At 40.4% G+C, this 16446-nt stretch overlaps 1 protein-coding gene across 1 annotated transcript in view; it reads left to right on the top strand.

Moving 5' to 3' along the window:
- The window catches only part of PGS1 (phosphatidylglycerophosphate synthase 1), a 51846-nt gene that overhangs the window by 12275 nt on the left and 23125 nt on the right, over positions 1-16446 (top strand). The window contains exons 2-7 of the mRNA XM_043962384.1: positions 2943-3132; positions 3883-3960; positions 5269-5368; positions 5704-5893; positions 8430-8608; positions 11916-12437. Of these exons, the coding sequence (XP_043818319.1) occupies positions 2943-3132; positions 3883-3960; positions 5269-5368; positions 5704-5893; positions 8430-8608; positions 11916-12437 (1259 nt within the window). The remainder of the gene's footprint in view (positions 1-2942; positions 3133-3882; positions 3961-5268; positions 5369-5703; positions 5894-8429; positions 8609-11915; positions 12438-16446) is intronic.

Below are 16446 nucleotides of genomic sequence, written 5' to 3'. Positions count from 1 at the left end.
TTTTCCATTATCCACTAGCACCTTCTTTACTGTCTACAAACATGCTCATATCTCCTCACCCTTTAAAAAAAACCAAAAACTTTTCATTTGAGCATGCCATTCCCCTTAAACTTATACCTGGAATACCAGATCCATAAAGCTATATGTTGCCTCCAGTTCTTTACTTCCCTTTCACTTATTAACCTTTTTCTGTCTGGCTTCCATGCCCACCATCTGACTGAAACTATACTCTCCAAGGCTTCCAGTGATCTCTTTACTAAATCCATTGGGCTTATTTTTCTAGCTCCCTTCCTTCTTTTTTTTTTTTTTTTTTTCTTTTTGCGGGGCAATGGGGGTTAAGTGACTTGCCCAGGGTCACACAGCTAGTAAGTGTCTGAGGCCGGATTTGAACTCAGGTACTCCTGAATCCAAGGCCGATGCTTTATCCACTGCGCCACCTAGCTGCCCCAGCTCCCTTCCTTCTTAACCTCTCTGCAGTGTTCATTGACCATCCCTTCTTCCTGAACTCTCCCTGGATTTTTGTAGCCTGTCTGTCTTGGTCCTTTTGTTTTCTGTTGGAATATTCTTTAATAGTCTTGTTTGCTGGATCATCATCTAGGTTAGAATCACAGTATTTGAGAGTTATAAGGGACCTCAGCAGCTATAGTTCAACTAATATAGGAAACCCAGTTTGAGCAACCCAGCCACTGATGGACCCCTCCAGGGAGGTCTTTACCTGCCTTAAGCAGCCCATTAAACTTTTAGACAGTTTTCTAATTGGTTGGAAGTTTTCCCTGACATTCATTTGAAATTTTCTCTTTGCAACTTTTTCACCAAACTGTCCTGTCTGCTATTATTTTGTAGATATTCTTCATCTAACTCACTTCTGGTGCTATCACTTATAAGAGTCCATAATTGATTCCTTAAGCTGTTAGTGCTCTCTTGTCCACCCTCCTGACAATTACTTTGCATTTAATTTTTGTTTATTTTGCATTTGTCTGTGTATTCCACTAGTAAAATGTAAGCTCTTTGAGAATAGGAACTGGTTTGTTTTCTGTCTTTATTTCCCCAATACATGCTTGCTTAGCAAATACTACTGTTGTCATTTTTAGAGGGCTGTTTTGGTAAACAGCTGGGCCATTTCCCTTTTTTTTTTGGCATGTGATTTTTCATGTTGATATCAAGAATCTTCCCTCCATTATATTGCAGGTATCTTTCAAGCAGGTTGATTGATGATGGCTTATAGACTTAGCATGAGGCAACAATGAACTATTTACTTACCTCCTTGGTTCTAGAATTGTAGCTACCCATTAATAGCTTTAAACACAGTGAGACTCAAGAAATTGACAGTCACAAACTGTCATTTGATTTGAAGAGTTATTATGGATATTGTTAGGAAGCACAACTTCCTTCTAACCCACTACATGGTATCAATAAAGCCAAGCTCCAAATTTTCTAGTGTGCAGAAGATCAGTTAGTTACTTCCTATCAACTGACTCAAGTCTTCATGATGATGAATTGGCTGGGACAAACTGGTGGGCTTTCTGGGAAAGTTATCTGTGAGGCATCTGGCTTCTGTGCAAAGGTATTTACTGTAACGATTGGAATGACGCCTCCTGCTGGATACTTACTGTAGAAGAGTTCTGCCCATGAAGGGAAGGTCTTTGAGGGCAAGACCAGGAGTCAGGAAGTGACGCGGACTAGTGGGAGGAGGAAGGAAGAGACGGGCGCTCGGTCTCACTCTCTCTTTCCTCTGGACTCTGGCGGAGAAGGGAGCTAGAAATGTGCTCTCCCTTTAATAGATAGGAATCTAGGCCTTTTTCTCTCTCTTTACCAAATTCTTATTCTCCTTAATAAATGCTTAAAAGTCTAACTCTTGCTAAAGCTTATAATTTATTGGCGACCACTCATTAGATATTTTAGACAGTTTAGCTAGAATTTTAACCCTTAACATTACAAACCTTAGGAAGCTTAGTGCTTTATTGTAAAGCAAGTAAGTGAACTCATCTTCCTGGAATCTGCAGTCATTTAGGCCTTGGGATGTTTCAGCATCCTTCCCCAGGCTTTCCTTTTGTGATTATAGGCCAGTGCTGATGAGGATTTTCCTGTTAACAGATGAACTGCAGCAGTCATGAAGTCCCACCTGTGTGGGACTGGACCAAGGTTCCTTCTGTGTGACTTCATTGGCAAAACTAGTCACTGTCATTCATATTCTTAGGCTCCTAAGGACAGTTCTGTTAGTGGTATGGAATTGTGTGGTCAGAATCAAAGTCTGCCAGAGACCAAGAAGTGACCCGCCACAATGCAATTGAGTCTTAAAATGATATAATGGGGAAGAGGCCATTCCTGTAATCCATTGTTGAGTCGCTTTCCTCCTCAACCCTAGATTCTACAGAATTTTCTCTTAAAATTTAACTTTTAAAGAAATAGATTCTTTGCCTGTTATACTGTTGCATCTTGTTAGTCATGGCAGTCTGTAGCCTGGGTCATAAGCTGCTTTGGTTTTTGGCATCTCTAGTGATTTGTCAACTCCCTTGCTCTAGGTATCTTTCTGTTTGTAAATTGGGTAGGTTTTCTGAAAGGTGAATTTCTGTTGTTAGGGAATGGTGTTAAAAACATTTAGTGTTTTCTGGGGGTTTAGCAGGTATGTGGATGGGGTGCATTGTATTTGGCATGATAGAACTTTTAAATTTTTAATTGAGGTGAAATTGAACACTTGGTGACAAAAAACACATTTTCTTGTGCTTAGCTGATTTAGTGCCCCTTCCCATCCACTCTTTCTTATTTGCATCTCCCTTCTAGTTTCCTTTGCCTAATTTCTCAGTGGCTACAGTGCTGGCCAAAAAAGAAAAACTTACTGAAATGCGTCAAAACAGTTGTGTTGCCTCCCTTAATCATCTCTGGAGATACTTTTGAGGGAACATGTAGTAGAATGTAACAAAATTGTTTCTTTCTTTACCTAGGTCACCATGGCTCCTCTTGGCTCCCTTGCTGTCCCCACCTATTCCTCAGGTCACCTCCCCACCTTGCTGCTTGTGTCCAGAAGGGGTACACAGGTTTCAGTGGATAAGAAACTTGGTTCCAGAGTTTGGTGTTTCTAGCTCTCATGTTAAGGTGTTATCTTCTCCAGCAGAGTTTTTTGAGCTCATGAAGGTGAGTTTTGTCTAGGGAAAGGACCATCCCATCAGACTGGGAAAACAAGACTATATGGATTGTAAACATCCTTTTGAGACAGACTTTTCTGTGCCAAAAGCTCATGATTTCTTTTTTCAAAATTTTCTATTGTTTCACTTTTAGGAACACTAAAAAATATATTCTACTTTGGACCCAATATTTCTCCTTTTGTTCTCGTGTGGGCATGATTCGAATTTGGGGGTGGAGTGGGGCAATGACAGTTAAGTGACTTGCTCAGGGTCACATAGCTAGTAAGTGTCATGGCCAGATTTGAACTCAGGTCTTCCTGAATCCAGGGCCAGTGCTTTATTCACTGCACCACCTAGCTGCCTTGCATGATTTGAATCCTATGCCAGGAGGATCGAGGAATGTAATGATCATTTAAAATTAACCTCTATAGACTCTTTCGTTTTGCTTTTGTGGGGCAATGAGGGTTAAGTGACTTGCCCAGGGTCACACAGCTAGTAAGTGTCAAGTGTCCAAGTGTCTGAGGCCAGATTTGAACTCAGGTCCTCCTGAATCCAAGGCCAGTGCTTTATCCACTACGCCACCTAGCTGCCCCTATAGACTCTTTACAAATCTTTACCAAGACCATGTATTAAACATTAATTGATGATAAAGGGATTTCTGGTTTGCATATTGTAGTATGGGATTGCTTAGGCCAAAAATGAGAAAAAGCTATAAAAGGAGGAATCATGAGTGTTTATATTCTGTGTTTTGTTTTTGAAGGGACAGATAAAGACAGCCAAGAGGCGAGTAGTGATGGCCTCTCTGTACCTTGGGACAGGTCCTTTGGAACAGGAACTGGTAAGTGTTGTGGGAAAGCAGTCCTGTCAACTGCATCAAAATTCACTCATTTCCTTAAACCCTATGGCTTTGTTTTCTCTTATGTTAGAGTTGATAGAAACTCAATACAGTTTACTCATGGCCCCATTATCCCAGATGTCAGGGGACTTAGTATAAAGTGTATGTTCCAATCAAAGGACAAAGTTGCTATGACCTGAACTGTCATCTACTTTTCACCTTGAGGAACAAAGGTAGAGGTAAGATAAAGGTGCAATTGGAGATGATGGAGGAATGGATGAGAGGTATTCATATTTCATTTCATTTTTCCTAGCCATAGTATTTACTGAAATAGTAGCCTTCCGGGACGGCTTCCATGTGCTAGATAAGTTTAACACAGAAATATAGATCATATTGGCTTGATTTCTTGACAATATGAATTAGATATAGCATAATTTATATATGACTTTTTTTAAAAACAGCCAATAATATCTTTCTGTAATTCCTTGCTTGTCATTTGTGGTGACTATGAACAAAAGGAAACTCTGAGATGATCAGTTGAATAGAATGTAAATTCATCTCTATATGTGGATTGAGTCTATAACTTTTATTGTGACCCTAAAGTGGATGAGGCTATCCTTTAAGATTTGCCCCTCTGGGTTTGTTTTGTGACTTGGAGTATTGAAATGGGCATTTTTTTCTTGTAGTAAATTAAAAAAAAAAATTGCCTTTGTTTAGGCTAGGAAAATGGGGGAGGGGCTTAAATGTGAAAAGGTGAATTGGCCTAAGTACTTCATTTTTCTGCTTCACGCTTGTGTTTGGAGCTCCTTTTTTTGAGAAGCACTGCAGGAAGTTGGAAGTTTGGAAATCCTATTTGTTCTCACATATGAGCAGTGTCCTTTCCAATCTAAGGAGGGTGGGCAACTTGTATCTTGGGTTAATTCATTTAATAAATATTTACGGAGTTCTATTATAGACATAGCAGCATTTGTTTTGCTTCTTTACAGATGTATGTGAGAGCTTAAATCCTAAAAGTAAGTCTGAGAATAGCTGCATCTATACTATCTGGAACAAACGCCCTCTACATGTAGTTGTCTCTCTTTTGAGTGTCACAGATGAAGCAGTATGGCATATGGTGCCTTCATATTAAATTTTTCTTTTAGCTTACCTTTCATGGTATTTTTTCCCCTAAAACTAATAGTGTGTATGTGATTTCAGTGTCTGTGCTTAGAAGGCATTGCAATACCAATTGCATCAAGGCTAACAGGTGTCTAAATATTATTTGGGTGCTTTACTTACAATTTCTTCAGCTTTTTTCTGTCTTATCAACAGGTGGATTGTATAGAAAGCAGTCTAGAAAGGTCACTCCAAGCAAATTTTTCTTCAGACCTCAAAGTCTCCATTCTCTTAGATTTTACCCGAGGATCAAGAGGTAGGTATTGCTACTCTTTCTCCTTTGAACTTTTCCTTTAAAAAAAAATCCTATTGTCCTCTTCTTATTGTCCTTGGAAAGAGGTGGAGCTATCACATACCCAAGAAGACCCAGCCAATCTCATCTCTTCTATATCTGGTGGATGGGTCCTAGTATGTGGTTGGGAACGGTTCCCTAACTAGAAATGAGCACCAGTGGCTTGAGCAGCAGAGGCAAACAACTCAGGTGTTGTTAAAATTGCTAGCTAGATCCTAACCAGCAGGTTTATTGGGATCTGGAGTCAATATGATCTCCTCCAAGTTGCCGTTTTTTTACTGCTTTGTCCTCATTTCTAGGTAGGAAGAACTCCCGCACAATGCTACTCCCATTACTGCAGAGGTTTCCCGAGCAGGTCCGTGTCTCCCTCTTCCACACTCCAAACCTTCGTGGGCTCCTCCGCCTCCTTATTCCTGAACGGTTCAATGAGACCATTGGTCTTCAGCACATCAAAGTTTATCTCTTTGACAACAGTGTGATCTTGAGTGGGTGAGTTAGCCTCTTTCTACCATCTTATCACAGCCCAGGGTTTTTTCAGCATTATTTTGGGGGGAATGATGGGGCTTTGGGAAGATAAAGGAAAAGAGGGATCTTTAATTTCCCTGAGATTTAGAAAAACCTCTTTCCTCACTCTTGCTTGTGTTGGACCTTCTAAATGTCTTAGCATTGGTCTCCTTTGGCAGTTCATATTTAGGAAATATGTTTTTTTCAGTTATTGGGAGACGTAACCATAAGGAGAACTCTCTTCATGGCCTCTGCTACCACAGTCCTATAAAAATGCCAGGATTATGCTTATACCATTCCTCCCACTGGAAATATATAAGAGGAGGCCAGTACTCACCTTGGCCTATCTAGCCATTAAATTTCAGTTTAAGTTCTGCCTCTCCCATCTGACCACTCCCAACCAGTGATCCATCCTTTCTTTTTTTTTTTTTTTTTTTTTGCGGGGCAATGGGGGTTAAGTGACTTGCCCAGGGTCACACAGCTAGTAAGTGTCTGAGGCCGGATTTGAACTCAGGTACTCCTGAATCCAGGGCCGGTGCTTTATCCAAGGTGCCACCTGGCTGCCCCCCATCCTTTCTTTATGAAGTATAATTTATTACATCTGCTTTGTTGGCTTTTCATGTGGTTATATTTTATCTTATCAACAAGACAGTGAGCCCTTTAAGATAAGGGTTGTCTTGTTTGTGTCTCCTTCACTGTCTATTATAGTGTTTTGTATATAGTAACCATTCGGATATTTTAGTGACCGGAGTATATGGAGTTGAGTTGGCTAGCTTTCTCCCATTCCTGAGGACTAGGCTGGGTCATTAGGGGGATTCTGAGACTTTCTGCATGGAAATGCAATTGTATGCCAGGCTCCTAACCCCCCATATAAAATCTGTTGTCAATCCCTGTCAGCCTTACCTTTGTAACATCTCTTGAATTGTCCCTTTCTGTTTTCTGACACTGCTGCCACCCTGGTGTAAGCCCTCATCAACTCTGCCTGGACGATTGAAAATAGCTTGCTAATTGTCTCCTCTCTATTCCATCCTCCACTCAGTTGTCAAAAGTGTCTAAAGGTCAAGTCTGACCATGTTACTCCCATTCCCTACTCCATAAACTCCAGCGGCTCCCAGTCATCTTTAGGACCAGAAAGAAAAGCCTCTGCTTGACCTTCAAAGCTCTTCATAACCTCCCTTCCCCCCAAACCCTTTCCTGTCTTATCCACCCCACCCCTAGCCCCTTTTACTCTTCAGTCCTTTGACATTGACTTCCTTGTTGTTCCTTAAACAAGACATTCCATCTCCCCACTATGGACATTTTCCTAGGCTGACCCCTCGTGCCTGCAATCCTTTCACTCCTCCTTTCTACCTCCTGGTTTCCTTAAAGTCAGAGCTAAAATCCTACGTGCTACAGGCAGCCTTTAATTTCTACAGTTTTACCCCTCTTGCTCCAACATATCCTGTATATAACTTGTTTATTCATAGTGGTTTGGATGGTGTCTCCCATATTAGAGTGAGGTGCTTGAGAGCAGGGAACTGCAGCACAGTCTTTTACCTTTCTTTGGATTCCCAGCTCTTAACTCAGTACTTGGCACACAGTAGGCACTAAATAGATATTGGTTGGCTCACTGACTGGGAACACTGAGACAAGGATAAAATAGTCTCTGCCCTCCAGGAGCTTATACTTTGTTGGGAGAGACTGCATGTCCAAACAAGGTAGCTTTTGGTAGTGAGCACTAGCAGGTGAGGGGGAGGGAATCTGAAAATTAGGGCAAATGTGAGCTGAGCTTTTTTTTTGTTTTTTTGTTTTTAGTGAGGCAATTGGGGTTAAGTGACTTGCCCAGGGTCACACAGTTAGTAAGTGTTAAGTGTCTGAGGCCGGATTTGAACTCAGGTACTCCTGACTCCAGGGCCAGTGCTCTATCCACTGCGCCATCTAGCTGCCCCTGAGCTGAGCTTTTAAGAAAAATATGGATCCTAAGAAGTGTGAGTGAGGAGAGGGGCACCTTCCCCTTGGCTCAGAGTTGGGAGAGGTGATGTTGTATGTGAAGAGGAGCAAGGTGGACAGTTTGCTTAGACAGTTGGTAGACTGTATGATGGGGAGTAATATCCTGTATATACTGGAAAGCTAGAGTGGAGCCAGGTGGCTAAGGCTTTAAATTCCAGAGAAGTTTGTATTTAATCCTAGGGGCAAAGAGGAACCAGGGGAGAGACGTGGTCAGACTTTAGGAAAATCACATTAATTGCTGTGTGGAAAATGGACTGAAGTGGGGAGAGATGAGTTGGGGACCAACTAGGAGGCTCTTTTGATAGTATGGGCAAGATGTGATAAGGACCTGAACTAAGTTGGGAGCTCTGTATGTGAAAAAAGAACATATAAGAAATGTTGATTCTATCTTTACAAGACTTGGCAGTGAGTAATGTGAAGGGGAGTATAGAGTCAAGTATGATTCCAAGGTTGTAAACCTGGGTGACTAAAAGAAAGGTAGTGATGCTCTTGACAGAAATAGGATCCTTACCCTCTGTTTCCCTCCCTCTAGTGCAAACCTGAGTGACTCCTACTTCACCAATCGCCAGGACCGATATGTGTTTCTGCAGGACTGCCCAGAGATTGCTGACTTCTTCACAGATCTTGTGAATGCAGTAGGGGATGTGTCCTTACAGCTTCAGGGTGATGACTCTGTACAGATGGTGGAAGGGATGGTACATCCTTATAAAGGTAGGGGGATTGTGCTGGATAACTTTGCTGAAGTTTTGGTTGGGCAGGGTTGAAAAGCAAGACAGTGAGTTACCTGCCTGTTTGTAGTATGTTCTGATTCTTAGCTTCTTGAGTTCAGAAAGGCCATTCATCTCTTGGGGATTTAGAGACACACTTCAATCAAAATTGCAATCTCCATCTTGATAAAAATAAATCCCTAGGGTAGTGGCTTTGATTTGAGTGATTTTGTTCTTGTTGCTTTGGAAGGTGACAGTGAATAAGTTATCATTTGACTTATATAGGTCCTTGGTATTTGATATTCCCAGTGGGTGAGATAGTTGGAAACACAGAGCCAGTAAGCTTAGAAGCAGATTAATTCTTGTTATTAATATACATAAGGCCGCTGGAGAAGAGAACCTGCTTGGTCTTAGGGTACCCAAGCTTTCATATAGCATTTCGTGTTGTTTATAGCTCTCCATACCAGTTTAGTCTATGCCCTTGTGAGTTTACCAGGCTGAAGAGGCAGTGAGACAAATAGGAAAAAGAAAGGATGCATTCTTAAGTGTTTAGAAGCCTATCCTTCCTTCCTTTCCTCAATTTGGTGGTGCTGCTGACTTGATACTATTATTTCAGGTTCCTCCACTGGTGGGATGTGCTTGGTTTGAATCACTGCATAAGCTGAGTTGGTTTGGTAGTGATTGAAATGGAATTTAGCACTCCATCTTCCTGAAAAATGAAATTATGATAGTCTTTTTTTTTTTCCCCTGACTCTTTTGAATATTACTGGGAAATGAGAGGAGGGGAACTATTGGGATTGGTGACCTTTATAGTGTCCACTTCTGTGATGCTGGACTTTGAAAATCAAGATAGCTCCACTGTAGGCCTAGGAATGTGCAGTGGTTCAGTCTTGTCTGTTCATTCAGCTTTCAGCAGGAAAGAGGTCCAGGTTTTGAATGAAGGAAATTTCAGTCACTAGAGCCTAGCCAGAGGAGATTCTGTGGTAAAGTTCTGGCACCAGGAAGGGCGGGAACAGTATGGGTTCTTTGCTCTGTGATTAGGGCAGTGAGCCAAGAGCCTGCCCAGCACTTACAGGAAACAGCTCTGGTAAATGACAATCTTTGTGATGCATTGACTGGCCTGCTCAGGAGCATTTCCCTCATAAACCACTGGCATACAAAGACTTTTGCAGCTCCTAACTACACGGGAGTCTGTAGCCTCCTGCCTGGAGAGGGAAATGGAAGAGCCCTTGACTCCGCTCTTTGCATGCAGGGAAATCTCAGTAGTGGTTAATAGTTCCCTTGGGCATTTGCATTCTTTCAATTCCTGTGGCTTCAGCTGATTGTCTTTAAGAAGATTTGTGGTTGAAATCATAAGTACTAGCATCTTGGTGAGGGTATCATGGGGCCGGGGGTGAAGTGGCAGAGAGGACTGAGAGGCTTCCATTCCCCCTTATAGGCACATGTGATATCTGTGTCTTCAAGACCATCCTCCACTCGCTTTTCTTTTAAAGCTCACTCCAGCTACTCTGTTCTACCACTCCAAGTATTCCTCTCGGGCAGCCCTTCCCATCCCTTCCTTTCCCATAGATTCAAGGCTTCATTAGGAACCAAAGATCAGAATCACTGTGAGGAGTGAAAATGTTTCACTGGGGTAAGTTCTAGAGCAGCAGCTCTTCATCTTTTTGTGCCATGGACCTCTGGCACAAAAGTATGGTGAAACCTGTGGATCCCTTTTCAGAATAATGTTGTTAAATATGTTAGAATAAAGGAAAGACAATGCAAAATTTCAGTTAAATGTCAGTGATAATAAAAATGTAATTTCATTTCTCATCTAAGTTCACAGATCCTCCTTTTTTTGGGGGGGAAGGGGAGAGGTCATTTGTGGAACCCAGGTTAAGAACACTTGTTTTAGAATGTGAGACCATATGTTTGTTTTTAAATCTCTAAATATTGTTGTGAGGAAAGTATTTTGCTTTAGAGTTAGTAGTCACAGTGCCTGGCACTTAAATTCATGTTGAATGGAAGAAAAAAATCAGTAGTGATAGTTGTCTAGGCCCCTCATCTTTCTTCACTTAAGAGCTTATCCTAGGGGCAGCTAGGTGGTACAGTGGCTAAAGTACTGGCCCTGGATTCAGGAGGACCTGAGTTCAAATCCAGCCTCAGACACTTGACACGTACTAGCTGTGTGACCCTGGGCAAGTCACTTAACACTCATTGCCCCGGAAAAAAAACCAAAACAAAAAAAGAGCTCATCCAGGGTCCCAGACTGGCTCTGACTCATCATTTGGAAAGATCATTGGGTTGTTACAATTTCTGCTTCTCATCCCTGATGCCAGTGAATCCTATGAGATTGTATGACTGCCTTATCTCTTCTGCAAGATGGAAAACTCCTTGAGGACAGAGATTATATTTTATAATTATTTGAAAAGATGTAGAAGGGGATAGTAGGTCTCTACCTAGACTTTGGCTTTAGAATTATCTTGTTTCATTCTTTTTTCTTGAGTTTCAACAGGGTATGGCTGTTTAAGCAAATCTGAGACAGTCAACATGTCTCTGCTTGTAATCTAAATTTTACAGGACAGACTCAAACATGTAAAGAGAAGAGGAAAGCATTGGATAAAGAGAAAGATCACTGCTGTCTTCTGGTTAGGAGTAGGTAGTAGTGAGGTTGTGTTTAGGAGACCCAAGATGACTGCAGAAGGCTGTAGAAGAAGTCAGTCAAAAGGAGGGACTTGAGAAGCTATTCAAGGAAGAGATAGATGAGTTATTTATTCATTTTGCTCCAGGAAGGTTATGTGGCCACTTAGCTCATGTAGTACCTGCTAGTAGTTGTCATCATCCTCACCATTTTCATCATTCTCATCATGACAGCATGACAGGACAGATAGGAAGACCCCTTCTGATAATACTGCTTGTGGGGAAAATGGCAAGTCATAGATCTAATAAAAAGGAACACATTTTTTTTAGCTGACATATAGCACTTAACGGTTTACAAAACACTTACATGTAGTCTCCTCATTGGAGTTGCACAACAACTCTTTAAGGTAAGTAGACTATAATAGGTGCTAATGAGGTAGGCCAAGGTCATAGCTTGTATTCTGGTATAGGTGAGTTATTTTTAATATGTTTAATCCCTTTTCCCTAACTAGTCACTCAGATAAACCCCCCTGGTTTCAACAGAGACCAGTTAAGAGAATTTGCAGAACCTACCGCTATTTTGTATACAAAAGACTGTATGTTTATAATTATTAGTGTCTGTGTCTTTACATGGCTTCAAGTCCCATCTGTTTCTTTTCCTTTTCCACTGATCTCCTCATGTCCCTTTCCAGGAGACCAGACAGCATATTGTGAGGCTGCCAACAAGAGGGTTATGGATGTGATCAACACGGCTCGGACCCGACAGCAGCTACTCCATGCTCAGACCTTTCACAGTGACTCTCTTTTGACCCAGGAAGATGCAGCAGCAGCTGGTGACCGGAGGCCAGCTCCTGATACCTGGATTTATCCATTGATCCAGATGAAGCCCTTTGAGATTAAAATTGATGAGATTGTTACAGAGACACTGCTGACAGAGGCAGAGAGGGGTGCTAAGATCTACCTTACCACTGGTTATTTCAACCTGACCCAGGCCTACATGGACCTGGTCCTGGGCACTCGCGCTGAGTACCACATTCTGTTGGCTTCACCTGAAGTAAATGGCTTCTTTGGAGCCAAGGGGGTGGCTGGTGCCATCCCTGCTGCGTATGTCCACATAGAGAGACAGTTCTACAGTGAGGTCTGTAGCCTAGGGCAGCAGGAACGGGTGCAACTACAGGAATACTGGCGAAGTGGTTGGACCTTTCATGCCAAAGGTAAGAGGGTCATCCAGCATGAGGTAAAGTCCCCAACTTACAGGGAAATTTGATAGGAGAAATTAGGTGTAGTAAGAGTCTGGGTGAGAATCTACTCCCTATCTCCATAGTTCAGTTCCAGGGTCTTACCTAGCTTATATAGTACTTTAGCATAATTATCATCTCTAAGTATGAACACTTACTTTTTTTTTTTAATTAATAAAGTATTTTATTTTTTTTCCCGTTAGATGTAAAGATAGTTCTCATCTTTTGTTTATACAAGCTTTACAATTTCAGATTTTTCTCCCTCCCTCCCCTCCCTTCCCTCTCCCCTAGACAGCAGGTAATCTGATATAGGTTTTATATATATATATATATATATATATATATATATATATATATATATATATACACACACACACATACACACACACATATATATACACATACACACATATATACATATATACACACATATATACATATACACACATATATATACACATATACACACATATATATACACATATACACACACATATATACACATATACATATATACACATAATAACATTAATCCTATTTCTGCATTAGTCATGTTATAAGAGAAAAAAATCAGAGCACTGATGAAAAACCTCAAAATAGAAAAAAACAACATCACCAAAACCAAAAGAAATAGTATGGTTCATTCAGCATCTATACTCCGCAGTTCTTTTTTTTTTTTCTTGGATTTGGAGATCCTCTTCCATCATGAGTTCCCTGGATCTCTTCTGTGCCATTGCATTGGTGAGAAGAATATAGTCCATCACAGTAGATCAACACTCAATGTTGATGATACTGTGTACAATGTTCTTCTGGTTCTGCTCATCTCACTCATCATCAGCTCACGCAAAACCCTCCAGGTTTCTCTGAATTCCTCCTGCTCATCATTTCTTACAGCACAATAGTATTCCATTGTATTCATATACCACAACTTGTCCAGCCATTCCCCATTGGATGGGCACCCCCTCAACTTCCAATTCCTTGCCACCATGTAAAAAGCAGCTATAAATATTTTTGTACACGTGGATCCCTTTCCCCCTTCCATGATTTCTTTGGGCAAAAGATCCAAAAGTGGTATTGCTGGGTCAAAGGGTATGCACAGCTTTATTGCCCTTTGGGCATAATTCCAAATTGCTCTCCAGAATGATTGGATCAGTTCACGGCTCCACCAACAATGAATTAGTGAACACTTTTTTTGTGTGTGGGGGGGGCACTGGGGTTAAGTGACTTGTCCAGGGTCACACAGCTGGTAAGTGTCAAGTGTCTGAGGCCAGATTTGAACTCAGGTACTCCTGAATCCAGGGCCAGTGCTTTGTCCACTGCGCCACCTAGCCGCCCCGAACACTTACTTTTAAAGCACTTTTTTTTAGTGGGGCAATTGGGGTTAAGTGACTTGCCCAGGGTCACACAGCTAGTAAGTGTTAAGTGTCTGAGGCCGGATTTGAACTCAGTTACTCCTGGCTCCAGGGCCGGTGCTCTATCCACTGCACCACCTAGCTGTCCCTAAAGCACTTTTTACATTTATCCCATTTTATATTTGAAAGCACCTTAGAAGGTACAGTGACCATTTTATCTGGCATTATGGGGAAAGGATCTGTTTTATGTAAATGAAGTTTCTACCTACCCCTTTTAGGTCCAAAGCTATTTTTAAAAAAACCAAAAAAACTTAAATCACTTTTCATGGGACTTTTTATAAAATTACACAGTTACCAGACATCATAAACAGAATATATGGAATATAATATGTAATCTCTTTTTGGTGACTCATGATTTTGAAGATCAGTTACAGGACTGTGTGATGTCCTTAGGGACTCTTAAAGTGTGAGTAGTCATTTATCCCTCCAGAATTCTAGAGTTCTATACTTTTTTGAGTTCTTGGATCTGCTTTTAATAAAAAGATTTTCATCAATTTTTGTATTGCCTAGATTTCCCCCTGGTAACCTTTTCCTTCCTGCTCCCAGAGAGTGAACTCTTTTAATAAACAATTAAAAAAGAGGAAGAGAGAAAGAAAATAGAGTAAAACTAGTCAACATAATGAAAACTGAAGTTATAGGCATTGTTCCTGTGGACACTGACCTCTGAAAAGAGAGCAGGAGTCCTGTCTTCTCATCTTTTTGTTGGGGCTAATGCTCTTCTTGGTAATTTTGTAACATTCAGTTTTAATTATTTTTGTGGTGGTTCTTTCATCTTACATTGTTGTACTCGTATTGTTTTTCTGGCTTTGCTTATTTCACTATGCATCAGTCTGTCTACATCTTAACATGCTTTTCTATATTCATCATGCTCATCATTTCTTATAGTACAGTAATATTCCATTACATTTATTTATCACAATTTGTTAAACCATTCCATAATTGATGGACATTTACTAGATTACTAGTTCTTTGCTACCACAAAAAGTGCTATTAGAAGTATTTTGGTGTATATGGAAACTTTTTTCATTAATCTCCGTGGGGTATTATATTCCTGGTAGTGGAATCTTTGTTTCAAAAGGGCAGGAGTATATCAGTGACTTTGTATAATTCCAAATTGTTTTCTGGAATGGTTGGACTAGTCCACAGTCCCACCAATAGTGAATTCATGCATTGTTAGTGTACCTATCTTTTCATATCCTTCAATGTTGGCTATTCCCATCTTTTGTCACCATTGCTAGTTTGCTGGGTAGGAAGTTAAACCTCAGTTGTTTTGGTTTGTATTTATTATGTTATTATGTTATTAATGATTTGGAGCATTCTTTCTTTCATATGATTGTTATTAGTAAGTAATTCTTATTTTGAAAACTATTCATAATCCTTTGACCACTTCTTTATTGGGAATGGCTTTTGATGCTGGATATTTCTGGTATTTGTGTGTGTTATCTTCTAAAGAAAACCAAAGATTTGATACAGAGTTTTTTCCTCAATCGACCACTTCCCTTCTTGTTCTAGATACATTAATTTTGTTTATGCTAAAGTTTTTCAGTTTCATATAATCAGAATCTTCTATTTTATCTTTTGTAATTGCCTACATTGTTTGTATGTCTGCTTTTTTTTTTTTTTTTTGGTGAGGCAGTTGGGGTTAAGTGACTTGCCCAGAGTCACACAGCTAGTAAGTGTCAAGTGTCTGAGGCCAGATTTGAACTCAGGTCCTCCTGAATCCAGGGCCAGTGCTTTATCTACGGTGCCACCTACCTGCCCCGTATGTCTGTTTTTAAAACATTTTTTCTTTCTTTTCTCTTGATGCTTGCTGTTACTTTTTGTTGCTGTATTCCTCCTTGCTTCTCATTGACTATCTCTCATCTCATTGGAATGAGAGGCTGTGTGGTTTAGTAGAGAGCATTGAATTTAGAGAGACTTTTGGTTTGAGTTTTGCCTCCAGTCTTACTAGTTACTTAGCCAAAGGCAAGTTAATTTAGCCTCTCTGGATTAATTTCTTCATCTGTGAAATAGGAATAATAACTACACCAGAAAAGAAACAACTACAAAAGATGCAAAGATACAACTGCAGGGAAAAAAAGAGAAAGATACAACATTTTGAGAGGATCAAATGAAATAATGAAGGTAAAATCCTTTGTAAATACTAAGATCTTATATAAATATAAAAACAGCTGTTTTTATTGTTGAGAAACCAGCCAACCAAATAAAAGAACGAAGGTTTCAGGGGTTTACTTATGAGTAAAGTGCATAGACTTTGTATCATCTATTTTGAGCTCTTGGAGGCCTTTTCTTTTGACTTTCTCGTTTTTGAAATGTGTGCCAAGGACAGCTGACAACTGGCTTCCTGATAAGTGAAGCGTTACTGTACATTATACACCTCCATATCTTACATGAAAGTGAATGTACAATCAAGATCATGCAATCATGATGGTTAGGTCTTTTAATTCTTAGCCCTATTTTTTCTCTTAACCGTTGTAGCTGAAGAGAAGTGCTTCTCATGCAAATTAATCTCCAAGATTAATTCTCTTTGCTGTCTCCTAGGAGCCCTCTTAATTGCCCAGGGCCCAGAGTTT

The sequence above is a fragment of the Dromiciops gliroides genome, chromosome 4, assembly GCF_019393635.1.
Source record: "Dromiciops gliroides isolate mDroGli1 chromosome 4, mDroGli1.pri, whole genome shotgun sequence".
Lineage (NCBI taxonomy): Eukaryota > Metazoa > Chordata > Mammalia > Microbiotheria > Microbiotheriidae > Dromiciops > Dromiciops gliroides.
This window is presented reverse-complemented; position numbering and strand designations above follow the sequence as displayed.